Source organism: Microplitis demolitor, chromosome 7 (assembly GCF_026212275.2).
Source record: "Microplitis demolitor isolate Queensland-Clemson2020A chromosome 7, iyMicDemo2.1a, whole genome shotgun sequence".
NCBI lineage: Eukaryota > Metazoa > Arthropoda > Insecta > Hymenoptera > Braconidae > Microplitis > Microplitis demolitor.
In genome coordinates, this window is record NC_068551.1 from 7,273,785 (window position 1) to 7,289,998 (window position 16,214).

The window sequence follows — 16,214 nt, forward strand, 5'->3', positions numbered from 1 at the left end:
TTTTCGTCTAACTCATTTACCAACCCATTATATATGGCACGTGGACCGACATTTCGCAAACGATCTTGTATTGCTGTGCGATTTATGTTTCGTAACTGGTAACTATACGCTTCTGTATGTACTGGTGTATTGTTTGTTGAGTATAGATTAATAGAGTAGGTACTTATGTTTTTTACTTGGCCATCAAATTTAAAACTGTTCTCGCAGTCCGTTTGGTTGCATAATGCATAGTCGCGAAATTTATTATTGTCACCATACTTCACACCACGGAAAATTAATATGCATTTAATGTCAGCTACTTCTGGTAAAATTTGTCTTAGATGAAAATGCAATAACTGTGATGACAAATAATTATTGCTTATAATTTTCGTAGAGGCTACTTCAAACGATTTTCTGAACATATACTCGAATCGATTATTATCTATGGTATTAGTGTATATCTATTGATTAGATCCATTAGTTTTTTCTTTACAGGATACTTCTAGACCACTCAATCATCGAATTAAGTTATTTGTAGTATTTTCTGTGATGTTTTTGTTTTCAATTAATTTTTGTTTTATTTCGTCAACTATATTATCGTGGTTTTTTCGCCCATTCAAAATAAATATTTGTCCGGAATATTCGAAGATTAGTTTTCCTTACACCGAGATTTGGACAAATTTGACGAAATAGTGGTTTATTAGTTACAGGATTATCTTCAATTTTATTCAACTTTTTTACAAATTTTAGAACGGCTTGAACAAGATTAGTGTGGTTTCATTCCATATTTAATTTGTCCAATGAAAATAGTTTTATAAATAAATAAGTTTATGCTAATAACTAAAAGTTAAGATTAATCTCTACAGACCAGAACAACATCTAATAAATAATATAATAATGTGAATTAAATTTTGGAATAAAAATTTTTTGTTTTTAAGTATATAGAGATATTTGGTCATATATATTTTTCATTATATGCAGATACTTTTTTCAATTTCGTTGGCGGAGGAGGAAAGGATACCATTCCTAGTCTTTCAAGGAGGAAAGGAAAGGAACTTCCTGTTCCCATTCCAATCACGTTTCAATAAAAAAAAAGGTTATTTCTAATTGCTGTACTGCATTAATCCACGAGAAACTTAATCAATTAATTAATCCTTCATTTGTTGAAATTGAATACAATTCATAATACAATTAGCAATTGGAATTCATTATAAAAATAAGTAAAGTGCATACACATAAATTTTAAAATATTAAGCTGTAAGATTGTTTGAAGTTGAAACAGGCTTTTAGATAGGCGAATACTTTTTCTGGATCGGGTCGCATGAGTATCTCTTTTTGGTAACACAGTTGGTCTCTTGAAACGATGGCTGTGCTCCAGAATTGGGTCCTAATATTTGAAAGAAAGGGCAGTGTATAAGAAAATGTTCAACGTCTTCATTTTCCTGCAGATGACATAGTGAGATATTACGCGGGTGTAGCTTGTATGTTACTTTGTCGATCGTATTATGACAGGAGTATATATTCGATAGTTTATGCTAGATTAGTGGCTTGATAAGGTATTGAGGCATGCTATCAAAGTGCGGTGCTTTATAAAGAGGAGTTGGCAAAACTAACTGGCATGGAGAAAATCGTCTGTAGGATTTTATTCTTCTCGGCTTTTCAATGGGTAGCGTCCAGGCTATGCAAAAGCTTAAATTTCTCTATGGAGTTCAGTATTTCGCTTAGTTGTTGTACCCAATTATGTCTGCTTGAATTAAAGGTTGTCCTGAGAGCATGGAGACGGATAAAACAGATCTTGGGTTGAAACCCACTCTCGCGCTGAAATCACCTCCGATAATAATGATATTGTACGTGTGAGGAGCCTGCACTTGTAAGAAGAGTAATAATTCATTCGTTGGATTTCATTAGAAACTTGCAGCTATAGTCGCCATTGATTAAAGCGAGAATACCACCACTTGCTCTGCCTGGGGTGCCAGAAACTTTAACAGCTGGTACTGAGCATTTGTGCTAATTATTAAGACCAAGAATGTAAGGTTATTTATTATGAATTCAGGTTTTGGAGATGTCTATGAATGCCGAGTCGGATAACTCCACGGAGTCTGTTAGATTAGCTGGACCATGAAAGTTTCAGAAAGAAAGTATAAACCTGTCTGAACCCGGAGTTAGTTTTTTAATATATCATGCACAAGAGAGGTATCCATGGTACTCAGAGAAGAGTGGGCATAGGAAGAATCGGCATTGTTCGGATGACTTGATGCTGAGTTTTCGTTTTTGCGCTTGATAGGTGACATAGAATTTCGGTCAAAATTGAATGAGTATGGCATCCAATTGACAATGATTTGATCTTGTGTAATCTTCACATTTTTCCCCTCGGCTTTTAATCTTCTGCCCTCATTCCTTAGTTTTTTGGCTATTTTTTCCTCTATAGGAGTAAAATCATTATCAATGTATACCTAAACCTTTAATTCACTTTTTCTCCTCATGATGGTAGATTTGTTCAAATAATTGTTAAGGGTGGTTTTAATTCTGTCACATTTTAGCGACAAGTTCAGCTTTGAGAATGCACTTTTTAAGCTTAAAGTTGTCCTCTAGAAATTTATTTGTTTTCGTAATGACATCCTCGTACTCTTTGGTAAGGCCTCGAATATCGATAACATTGCGATGAATGTGCATTTCAATTTTATCGATACTGGAATGGACGATTTTATCCTCAAGGTTAGAAGCTACAACTGGGAAAGCGTTAGATAAAGCATCTTCCTTGCTGTGGACTTTAAATGAGGATTCTAGGTTGGCTATGCGAGATTTGATGGTATCAAGTTCGGCTCAAATCGCATTGTTTTTCTTGGAGAAAGAGGCTTTAACCTCATTGAGCTTGGCGTTGTGATTGGAGTTTGAGTCTTCAGTTTTCTGGACCAGTTCGTTCTTCATTTCCTTAAAGTATAATCTGTCCCCTTGGCGCCAAGATTCCAGTTTCTTTAGAAGTCATAGGATCCCAGCTTACTAAAGCAGTCGGAAATGACGAGACACCAGAAGGAGAGGATGAATTATTATTACCTGAAACAGATTTTTTTGGACTGTTCATAATAGGTGGAGAGGAGGAAGAGCGACTTAGCTTTTGTGGCGCTGAAGTTTTCCTTGGCATTTGGCTGTCAACCAGCGAGGCTCTTGATTTTTTAAGCGAGGCCTTTTTGAAGAGATTCGGCAGAGATGAAGTTGAAGTGGATGGCAATTTCGATAAACACATAGAGTTACGTGGGTGACCTTTAGACTTGGCTGGACCCTGAAGTACGTGAAGGCTCAGAGTTTTGGACGAGAAGCAGTTAAAATCTAAGGCTTCTGGGTTTAAATTTGAATTCAAAATCGAACTCCTGTCAGATAGAGGGACCAGATCTACAGCGATCTCTGGGTTCGTTAAGTGTATCTGGACAGGAGCGACCGCTACGGAGTTGTTGTTGCAATCTTTATCTGGCGTCAAAGCCTTGAACATAATGATAGTAGTATACCCTCACATAACTTCTTCAGATCAAATATTGACTTTTATTGTAAGGAGAGCACGAAAACAAGTGCACGGCAAATGCTAATTATTATCAGCAGAGAGCCTCCGATATGAGATGCTCGAATCTCCCTCTCGTTCATCGACTACATCATCGATCATCCGCACGGTAGATTGCCTTCGCTTACTTACCAGACACATCTACTCTGCGTCTTACTTTCTACGGCCGCCAAGTGGGGACAGGTAAGCAGAAAACCTCTGAACTCTCCATCTTCCATATATTTATCTCTCTCGTTTTCACGTACATCTTGTACCTATCGCATCACATTTTACACCTTTTCTAATTAATCCAGTTTTCTTTAATTAATCGTCGATCTAATAATCAATCCAATAACTTAATTAATATAGACTGTTATTTCTTCCAGAATTTCTGTTCCCAGTTATGATTTATTCATTCGCCTATCGCTTATCTTAACATATTTTTATAAAAATAATAATTATATTGTAATTATAAGCCAAAGCATTTCTTAGTAACTTGTTTTATAATACATCTATGACTGTGAGAAATCATGTGTTTTAATTTCCATGTTATCATCTCGCGAATATGAGGATTACAGTGATGTAATACAATATTATTAATACTTCAGATGTCAAAAATTAGACACTGAAATGAACACTTTAAAAAATAGCTCGTTAGCAGTACAGTAGTGTCACTAATGAACTCGATCCGAAAGAAACAGTAGTCTGTATCAAGTGAATAGTGCATTTAATTATTTTATTAATAATTAATTCAAAAAACTTTATATTTATTTTTTGATTTTATTTTTTTTTTGTATTAAGTATTGGGATAACTATGTTAAATTTATTAAACTTTCATAAATAATCCTAACGTGCTCAGTTTTTAGTTAAAATTCGAATGATCGCAAGTGTCCGACAGAGTATTCGAACCCAGCATGCCTAACACGCTACACACGAGAGACGGACACTTTACCACTACACTACGTCGCAGCGGGGGCACTTGGTAGGATTGGTCTTGATGATGACATGAATATTAGTGAGATTCGTGTGGTGAAAGCGAAGGCTATTAATTACACATTGATCACTTCTATCCAACCTATTGTAGGACCTATCCTTAATGTTGTCGCGTACTAGGTGAAGTTTTGTTACCGGAACGTTCCACATGTTGTTCCAGTGTTCAGTTATTTTGTGGTGAATAAAATACATGACTTCGGTAGGAGCTAATCTAGCTTCAGGATGTAGAGGTTTTGTGGCAGCTAACCACGCTTCTGCGTCTGCATTCTCGTTTCCTTTTGTGCCCTGGTGGCTTGGTACCCAAACAAGGATCACTTCGCAATTCTGGGATTGTAACTTGTGGGCTGCTTCCTGGATACTATGGATTAACGGATTGTTATTGGATTTATTTCCGATCAATCGTAGGCAGGGAAGAGAGTCACTGTATATGACACCTTTAGTGCACTTTTTCTTGTTGATAAGTTGGAGAGCTTTAAGATGGCGAAAGCTTCACATGTGAAGACGGAATTATGTTTTAATAGACTAGCCGATTCGTATATTTCTTGTTGAGCGTGAGTTTGATATTTTTATTAATTACAGATCCCAGAAGTGGTTTTGGCTTCCTCTAGGGGACGTCAAAACTAGCAAGTACCACCCTCCCGCGGGTTCTGGGACCAGTACTCCAACCGTTAGCGGTGCCCGCATGTCTTGCACCTTGTAACATGCGGCAACTCCGTGGTTGCAGGAAGCCAATAGGTACCACTGCGTGGGCGAAGCCTTCCCCTTTTGAACGTCTTAAAATTCTAAGGGTAATAGCTTGTACACAATACTATCACTAGCATATAGTGATAATCACTCGGTAATAATAATTGAGGGCAAGTTTATTTAACTGCTGTCTTAAATCCGAGTGAGTATAATGTGGAAGAAACCCTTTTTGGGGTAATGAGCGAAGGCTGTGACTCACCACTAATCTGCAGCATGTCCACCAATACATGGAATTGGTACCATGGGGGACCCATTCCAAGCCCCACTTCAACCAAAGTCTCTCTATTTCCTGAGATGGGAGGAGTGTTTGGGTCCAAGTGAGGACGGTCTCGTGGTGGCTGTTGGTGAGGCACCCACATGCATTGCATGCCTAATGGGTAAGCTGATGTGAGCTTATGCTCATATTTCGCTTTTATAATATTACGGTAGTGGATAGGCGATTACGCAGCGCGAGTGTGCCCAATAGGGTGAGGAATCGGCCTCCCGTCAAACGGAGGTGGACCTAACGGTCCCGTTATATAAATTTGTTTTTTATTAATTACAGAATGGTTGCGACTGACAACGATAAATTCCATTTTGTCGGTTGAAAATTTAAATCCTGTTTTGTCTGCTCAATTTTGGATTCTATTAATGGTATTCTGAGTATTTACGGTGGTAAGGTCAATGTTCTTCGCAAAACATGCCAATGCTAAGTCGTCGACAAAAAAAGCCTTTGTACCAGCGATTTCTGATGATGGATGGAGCTTCGTTTATGGCGATCAAGAATAAGCTTTCTCGACGCCCACAAGTTGCAGGTTAGTGCAGTCGGTCTGTAACTCGAGGGTTGGGTTTGGTCTCGATTAGGTTTGGGTATTGGATAGACTATTGCTTCGCTCCACTGATTCAGGAAAATTTGCTTGTGCGTTATATAGTTATATAACTTTAGCGGGTATTCTGCTGTCTCATAGGGTAGGTTACGGATCATTGCGTTTGGGATATCATCAGGTCCTGGATTAGTGTTTCCACATCTAGCGAGATCGTTACGGTGTACATTACTTGTAAAAGGTTTGTTGATTGGGTCAATGTGGTGACTTTCAATGACTGGTTTTTGGTGGTTGGAGTCGCGGTATTCTCTAAATTTTTCGGAGTAGTTAGGGTCGTCAGAGTTTATTGCGAAATTGTCTGCTAAGATGTCGGCTGTTTCACGGGTATTGAGGGTGGTGCTACCATCTGGTCAGACAAGATGGGGATTTGTGTGCTGTATGCGATCACCACTCACATGTCTAATCTTGTGCCATACTTGAGATAGTGGGGTGTTTATAGTTAGTGATGAAGTATAGTTGTGCCAGTATGCATTAAATTAAGCTCACGATACTCCATTGGAACTAAAAATACCAAAAAATCAATTTTGAAAAATTTGTCAGTTACTGTGTTTTGAAATTGGGCAGCCGTACTTTGTTTCATTGTTCTTCTTGCTACATTTTTTTCGGTTTGTAGAGAACTTTGTTTACGTCATTCTGGTGTCTTTTGTACTTATGCAAAGCTTTCTTGACTGTTTGGATACTTGTCTTACAATTGTTATTCCACCAAGGTACTGATTTTAATGGTTTTGTACCATAATTTCTGGGAATCGACTTCTTTACGGCATCAGTAATAATGGTTGTAAATTGTTCAAGTATGATATCTATGGGTGTTTCAACAGACCCGTCAAGCTATAGAAGGGCGTCCATCTTCGTGAGAATTTCTTCGTTGTAAGATATCCAGTCGGCTTGGTTCAGTTGTCATTTAGGGTATTTGGTTTGGTGGTTGGAGACATTGATATATTTGGTGTCACTCATGACAACTGGGTAGTGGTGGTGGTCACTGTCGCATGAGTCAGTGATGACTTCCCAATTAAGGTAGGGAGCTATCAAAATTGATGCTAGCGAGAGATCTATGGCAGACTGTTGCCCAGAGTTAGTACTGAAATGTGTGTATGAGCCGTTGTTTAATAGGATTAAGTCTTCGTGATTCTCGAATAAATTTTCTATTGCTGAACCACGTACGTCTGTATAGTTGGATCTCCATACTATATTATGACTATTGAAGTCTCCCAGTATTATGGATGGAGAAGAGTTGTCCAGAGAAATGCTCAAGGTCTGCACTGCAGATATTTGTGCTATTGGGAAGATATACGTTACATATCGTGAGCTTATATGATATGTTGATCTAGACAGCGACGACTTCGAGATTGGTATGAAGGGAAATTTGTTTGGAGCACAGATTGTTGCGGGTACAGATCGCAATGCTGCCACAAACACGAAGAATGTTTAATCTGTTTTTATAGATTGATTGGTATCCGCTTAAATTGTAGCAATAATCTGACTTGAAGTTAATTTCTTGTATGCAAATACAGTCCAGAGCATAGTTAGAGATTAATATTTGCAGATACTTCTTTTTTGCCAAGAAGCCATTAATATTTCGCTGGAGATTGGAGTATGTTCATTATTTATAAGTTGATGGGAAAGATTTAGTGAGATTAATTAAGTCTGATTCTGGTGTAATCAGTCTGCATTCTACAGTCAGAGTCAGAGTTCTTGTGGTTCCGGTCTTCTAGTAGTGGATATAATTTCCTCAACATCTCGGTGAGACATACTGGGTCTAATTTCAATTCATTGACGGCTCGGTCGAGTCGTTCTTTCTGGTCCAGTTTCTCCAAGAGCTCACAGATTTGTTTGTAGTTGTACTGGTATTCCGTTGGGTCGACTAAGAGCTTCTTTTCAATCGTTGGTAATTGAGTGGGTTCTTTCACTGTGGAGTTTGAATCGTTTCTTTTGGATTTTTTGAATGTCCGAGCATCAATTAGAGGCGTTGTTCTTTGAAACACGGGTGTATTGGTTGGTTCAGTGTTCTTCACGGATGAGGTTGAGAGAGGAGGTTTTGCAGGTAAGACAGGAATGATATTTGTTAGCGCAGGCTTTGAAATATGTTTAAAAAGGCTGTGGGTTTTTCCGATACTTGGTAGATTCGACTTAGTTAATGTTTCTTCTACTTTACTTGCGTCGGCTCCACCAGCTTCATTAACCTTGGTAGGGCATGATTTGGTAAGATGACCTTCCTACTTGCATAAGAAACAAGTTATATTATCAAGTGTGGAATAAATCCAGTAGGTTGTGTGTCGTCAACGCACAAAAATATTTTGACAACGATATTTATTCCATTTATTAAGAGTAAACAAAAAACACAAAAATCTTTAAGTTATATTATTGAATGATATTTGACGTTTTACAGAATATTGATGAAATAACCTTAGTTTACAACAAAATAAAGTTTAAATTTTTTAAAATAAAAAAAATGGTGTATCATAAGTATTTTGACATCATTAAAAAAAATTTTTTTTTGACATAGAATTAGCACTTTGAGTCATGAGAAATTCGATATTTAGTAGCATATCCCTTAGCCTTTAAGATAGCCTCACATTGCGCTAGCATCGAGTCAACAAACTTTTCTAATCGGTTCAGCGGAATTTTCTTCTACACATTTTTTAAAGCTTCACATGAATCGTCCTTACAAGAATAATTTCGTGTTCTTATTCTTCGATCCAACTTCTCTCACAGATTTTCTATAGGATTAAAATCTAGACTTTGGCTTGGCCACTCTAAAACTGATTTTTCCGAATCATATTTTTTATTTTAGGACGTTGAACATACTTAACACCATCATCTGACATTAAATAAAATGTACTTTCATCATTCCACAAAACTTCAGAACAGTCTAAGCTTTACCACGATTTATACTGTTTTAGGAATGCAAGTCGAGACTTTTTATTTTTTTCTAAATATCAAATATTTTTTTTTACTTTCGACCATGCAACTCGAAGAGTTCTAAGCATTATTTGACTGTAGAAATGTAAATATACACGTTGTATTTTTCTTTCAATTCATTTTTTATCATCACAGCTGACTTTCGGCAATAGCTAATTGATAACTTTTTTTATAATTTTATCAACTCTAGATGTTTTTTTTTTTTGGACAGAAATAACAACAAGTAAATATAAGCAAAAATAAATGCACAGAGTTATCTAACGTCCGTGAATTTTCGAAGGTAACTGTGTGTCAAAATATTTTTGAGCTCACAATTGATTTTTTTCGTACGATGGCATGTAATGTAAACAAACAAGTTGAAACCTGACATATTCAATAATACATTTTCGTTAAACGTATATTAATAAGCATACATCTAAAAATAGTCAAATAAATAAGATATTTTTAATGCATTGGAATATTTATTCATCACCGACGATTTCTTTCGAAGAATATCGATGAACAAAAATAAATAAGAGATGCATCAGCGTCGAACGATGATAACAACTCCCACTTTTGGGAATAAGCCCCAAATATCCTATCCCTCTTTTCTCCGGAGTGTTGGCTAGTGTAATGATATAAAGAGCTGAAGCGCGATGCATCACTCTCGTACTCCTAATAACTCAAACAGTGACACTAACGTTTACATCCCCTGATTAAAAATACTGATTGAAAAGAATTGAGAAGCGGTCACTTCATGTAAATTATGTATCTGTATATAGAAACAAAAGAATTGAAATTATTGAAAAGAATTCGAATTTCATCATTTTTCATTCTTTTCAATCAATATTTTTAAACAGGGTCTTCTTTCATATCATCAAAAATAATAACAGTGCGGTATTGAACACGCATGTAAACTCCCGGTTCAATTCAATTATAGTATTCTTTTGACTCGAAGTTATTTGTCAAACAGTAATTATAAAACTCAAGCGTAATTTCAACTAAATTCTTTGGCTATTCTATTTTACATGAATAAATCAAATATATTTATTCTTTTATCAACGACAAAATTATTTCAATCTTTTGAGAACTACCTTCGCAGATTTGAATCACGGTAGAAACGGCGTTTCTACCGTGATTCTAAACCGCCAGGGTACCCATGGATCCGAAGATCTACAGTCACGTCCAATTCAAATAATTCGCGCCGGCAGATAACAAGCCGACACGACTTCAAGACGTAACACAGGTATAGCAGCATTCTCTACATAAGTGTATGTAACCTGAGTGAATGCAAGTAAATAAAAAAAAATGTAAACAAGTAAATAGCTCTAGAAATTTTTAATTTGTATCATTCCTATTGAATATAATTTACATAATTACTAAATAATTTAAAATTAAATATAATTATTATTAAGAATCATTCAATTAATAACACCAACTTTTCACTTTTTTTTTTAAAAATACGTTCATAATAAAATAAAATTAATCAAAACTAATAATTTATAACCTATTTTCTTTATATTTATATACTGCACCGGAGTGTTTAACCAGTGAAATTCATTGAGTCTATCAGTGGTCCAAGCGATCACCTTAATTCACTGGTTAAATCAGTGAAATTTCACTCATTCATTTTAAGAGAGTAGACTATATTATTAGATCGGGGCAATTTTTCAAACAAGTAAAACTAAAAAAGACAATAAAATTAAATATTCACCTGGTAGGATTAATAATCGGGCGTCCCATTGCCCGCTGTTGGCGCTTTTCGTTGCTCGGCAGGCGAAGATAATCTTGATCGCCAAGAAGGAACAAATCCTTTGAAATAATCATGTCCACCGCTTAACTACCACCACCGCCTCACTTCGCGGCACTGTTCCGGTATATATATCAATGATACCGGTTGCTACTTCGAAATCACTCTAGTCCTCATACCATATATGAAAAAATCATAAAAGATTTTAAATCGACGACTCTTATAATAAACCGTTTAAAATATAAAAAATGATACGGAACCACGAGCAACTTAATTAGAGTAAAATATAATTGTAAAAAAATTTGTATACTAAATTTATACATTTGTCACTTCAAATCATATTCAAAGAAATATTTTTTGTTGCAAATTAATTTTACTATATGTTTTTTGATTATTCTAATTGCCCAAAAATCTTGAAGAATTTTCAAACGAGTAATTTTCGAATTCATATCTTGTTGATTTATTTGCATATGTATAATCACTGAGTTCTGTCGAGATTTCCTTTTCAGCCTTACTTGACCACCTGAAATTGACAAATTAATCTATTCTATAAAAAATGTTTTTTTTTTTTTATGCACTATTTTGCTAATATGAAGACCCGATAGAAAATAATTGTGTATAACTATATATAATTCTACATATAATCAGATTTAAAAGTTGGCCAGATCTGATTATATACATATGATATATAATCATGCATCAAATATAGTCATTCATAAAATCTCATTTAAAATATCTGTAAATTATTAATAAAGTAATTAAATTGGAATTTATAGTCTTTATTAATGCAAATATCATTGACATTTGAATTAAAAAAAAAAAAAAAACAGAATATCTATCGGTTAATTGCTATTTTATTAAGGAATCGTCCATCCAACTAATGTCCCATGCCGATGCTGCTCAACTACGGTTATCGCGGAAATGTCGTCTGCTCCTCTAGTTTACTATACACGTATAAATAAGAATAATCTATGGCATTACGTAACTCAAATGATCGAATTGATACATCCTACGTAAATAATGCACTTAATGATAAATTTAGTTCTTTACTTAAATTACAATATAGAATTCATTAAATATAAATACTCAAGTCTTTTTATCTATAAATCAATACATATTAGAGGTGGGCGGTTCCTGGAACATTCCGGATTGAACTTGAAACGTTTCTGGAGCGAAAATGAACTAGTTCCTGGAATCATATCCGTGGAACTATTTAATGTTTTTAATCCTTATGAAGGTTCAGTATTTAGTACGGAGACATACAAAATATTCTGGTATACACAACATTATGCTATGCGACCTATGTGTTTAAGACGTTTTCCCGGCGAACTATATTATTTTATACGAAATAGAGAATGAATTATGATTGGTATTCAACTCAAAGTACCATAAAAAATCAACAATCTAAAATCATTCTGCTGCTTTACTGCTTGTTGGTAAATGACGGCAGTAACGGACGAAAAAGAACTAGTGAGTATACTAAAGTGAATTTTGAGGAACGATCGGATACGCATCCGACAAAAGACATAGTTCATAGAACCATATGTGAACGCCATACTATATGGTATCGAAGATTTTTATACGCTGTAAAATTGTATGTATATATGATTCGACCATAGCGGGAATAGTAACGTTAGCAATACCCGAGTCGAAATTCAAGAACCGATTTAATCGTAATAGTTTTCAATCACTTTGATGTTTCATTTACCGCCTAAAACGACGCTTGTTTTGACCGTGCAAGATAAAACATAAGAATAAGTATGATGAAACCAGGCCTGAAATAATAATAATAATAACAACTATCTTCAAAAGTGCCTAGCGAGTGTGGGTACGAATCCCACTTAGATTAATTCTTTTTTTTTTTTTAATTTTTATTCGTTTTAAATTATCTGTTTAGTAATCAGTAAAAAAATGATCTAAAATTACATAAAGTTTCATTTTTTTTTGTAAATTTGTACACAATGTCATAAAATATTCAAAAATTTTATGATATTTCTTATTCGAATTTTACATTTTTTTTCTTTATTAAATTTCATGCTATTTTTATTTAAATTTTACTTTTGATAAATAAGCAAATAAACTATTAATTTCTTTTTCAAATTTGTTTATTTAAGATTTCTTTATTAATTTGATTAACGTACATCATTATTGATAGTAATAAAGATTATACAAAAAAATTAGCAACTACATTTACGCAGTATTGATGTTAATCCGATAGTGTATTGACTATTCCACAAGGATCTATTGTGACTCAGCCTAGTGGCCTTGCCATTTTTTCAATGTAGTATGGGACTCAGGCCCATACTGATCTAGTCTATCCCGCTATACAGACATCTAAACTACGCAAAGATTTTTGTATTATACAGTATAGTAGATAACGCCATACTTATAGTACTTGCTGCAATACTATAATAAGTTTGGCGATAAGCACCATACATTTCTTTCCGTGCACCTGTTTAAAAGTTATGAGAGCTCGAAGTAAAGTTCGAGATCTTTGTACTTTTCCGGCGAAACTCAGACTTATCACAAAATAATATAGAGCCTTACTTGTTGACAATTTTATTCTTTACAAATTATTACTAGTCAAGTTTTTTAAAACTCCGCATTGTTTTCTAGTTATTTTCATTTCAATGTCGAGCTCTCGTAATCGATCAATGCACTATACTTTTTTAAGAAAGGGTTTTTAAATGGGGACTCGAATTGTTCAATAAGTTAGGTTTGTAATAGACATAGAATTTTTTTCTTGCGCGAAAATTTTATTTTTGTATTGAACTATGATTTTTTCCACATGCACTTTAAAAAGAAAATGTTGCTTCGAAATGACTCACCCTAATATATATATACATATGGGTTTGGAAGGAAAATAATAATTTACTACAGACACACGCACACACACACACCTACACACACATAAGGAAATAATTTTTACAATCTGGATTAGTAAAAATTCAATAGCAGCCTCAGTGAAAATTTAATTTGAAAATAGATTTTTTACTACACATCAAATACTAAAATTTCTTGAGTGTTTTTTACTTTGTACTCTATAACTTGAAGGAATTTTACTTATGCTTTCGCAGTTTATGGGATTGAGCGATTATAATTTTTAGTTATTCAAAGAAAAATCTCTGTATTTTTTGGTCGTTTCAAGTTTGCGGTGAAGTATTAGTTTTTATTTGAAAAATAACAAACATCATCAAATTGTTTTTCTCCGTGAAGAAGTTAATAAATTGCTTATTTGTTATCTGATTTTTTATAGGTTTCTCATTTCAATGTAATGGAGAAACTTTTAGATTTCGAAAATATTAGTTGTTTATAAAACCTATTTTATCTTGGTAATATAAATAAAATAATGTTTTCATTGAGTTTGAAGATACTGGAAAGTTTTAACGCTGGCCTACAAGGTCGACCATTTTTCAGATTTTTTTTTATTGTATAGTAACTGAGATTCGCTTATAAGTTGTTTGATTAACATAAAAAAATAAACGTTAAAATATATTTATGTCGGTGAAATTTCTCGTTTATACATTTAATTAAAAAAAAAAAATATTTTGTGGCGTTATAATTAATTCTGTACTGTGTTTTATTTAATTAATATTGCTAATTTATTTAGCAGATTTAAATTTCTATCTTTTAGTACACTTATGTATGCGACGCCTCAACATATTGAAATGTTTAAAAAAAAAATAATATAGCAAAATGTTAATCTATTTTCGTCTGTGAAAAATTAATTGGCAATGGCAATAAGAAATTCAAAAGGATCTGTCCATCACCAATGCAACGAAACGCGCATTTGCGACGCTGATACGAACAAGAGAATAAGGAGAGAGATGATGAACACGCAGCCATTGCGGACACGCAGCCGCAGTCAATGAACTCATATGCCTTTAACTAAGTTTTTCAAGCGGTTCAACGGTGCCCCCACGATGACATAGTCTTGACAACCATTTCATTATCACCTACCGCTTAATCCTTATTCTTTACTTCCTTTCTTTTATCTTTCGACTTCAAATTTTGAAGCATCGATGCGGTAACATTAAGTACTGTTTCAACACTTAGTTTTAGTCTAAATAATGAATTGAAAATTAAAATTTCTTTCCTCAAGGCCAACTTAATTGACTTGACTTATTTATAATGACTTTATTATTATTATTATTATTATTATTATTATTATTATTATTATTATTATTATTCTATCAATTAATAGTGAAAAACAACTCTTAGTTGATAAAGTGAAAAAAAAAAGAACAAATTGATTAAAAGAAGGGAATCGCTTTGACTGTGTAATCATGTCAAGCTATAAGCATTTATATCTACACGGCAATCGTTCACTGACCCTATTGCTCCTAGCGCTGAGTTGAACACGCCGAAATCACGGCGCTATCTCGTTACTTCGATCGTAAGATGTACTGTAGTTTTCATGGTCCAACTAGATGTTTTCCAATTTTAATTGTGTTCATTAGTCTTAAACACTCTCCAGTAACCAGAAATAATTTTTTTTTTGGATTTTCCTCACTTTTTCTTAGGTAAAAAATTTATTGCTTTAAACTTAATCACAGAACCTAATTAAAATGAATTAATATATAACACAGTTGATATAGCACTAAATTATTATATTTATTAATGTATACATGTATTTTATTTTCACTATAAAATAACGTTATAATTATCTTATTAAAAAATGAAGCATAAAACGGTATGAAGGTTACGGTGACAAAGATATAATACGATACTCACACTGGTCAGATGCAAACTGAGCGGTACGGTGCGCTCTGCGCGATGTCTATAGTCGAAACGACTGCGCCGTTATCCTCCCTCTCATATGAGCTATAAACTGTACGGGTTGAAGTAACTTTATATTTTACATTCAATGCATGCACCGATAAAGGGTTCGCTGTAGAATATGTGGAATAGTTATTTTATTTTGATTTTTTTAGTACACAGAAAAAACGTTGACTTGGTCCAAGATAACTTTTGTTTTCATTGCTTTATTCTTGGGCCGAGTAATCGCGTTTTCTTAATTCAAGAACACTTTCTTCTAATTTTATGAAAATATTGTATCAAGAATAATTAAAATTTAATTCACATTAAATAATTTTGATTTAAGAATATTTTTTTTAATCAAGCTTATTTTGTTTCTAACCAAGAAAAAAAATATCAAAACAAAACATTTTTCTGTCTTAGTTAGTGAGTATAATAAACTGTCACAATATATGCCAACATCTCAAACCAAGAACTTTTTTTGCGTGGCTCAAGAATATTTACTCTCAGTATGAGAAAACTACATTATCGACTCAAGACAACGGTCTATTGGAATAAAAAAATGTTAGTCTTGATTTAAATAAATTATATTCTTAATTTCATAAAATATCTTTTCTTGAGTCATATTAATATTTACTTAACTGAGTGCATAAAATTCTCATATTTAATACAAGTATCTTCTTAAAAGAATATAATT

At 33.9% G+C, this 16,214-nt stretch overlaps 1 protein-coding gene across 2 annotated transcripts in view; it reads right to left on the bottom strand.

Annotated features, from left to right (window-relative positions):
• The window catches only part of LOC103571372 (uncharacterized), a 56,329-nt gene extending 40,812 nt beyond the window's left edge, over positions 1–15,517 (bottom strand). Inside the window, exons 1-2 of one of the 2 annotated variants that reach the window (XM_008549510.3) lie at positions 15,093–15,517; positions 10,724–11,282 (exon numbers count right to left, since the gene is read on the bottom strand). In XM_008549510.3, coding sequence (XP_008547732.1) covers positions 10,724–10,836 — 113 coding nt within the window. In that variant the 5' untranslated portion in view covers positions 10,837–11,282; positions 15,093–15,517. Of the gene's footprint in view, positions 1–10,723; positions 11,283–15,092 lie in introns of those variants that run through there. The other variant, XM_053740586.1, reaches the window with a different exon arrangement.
• Between the last annotated feature and the right edge of the window lie 697 nt (positions 15,518–16,214).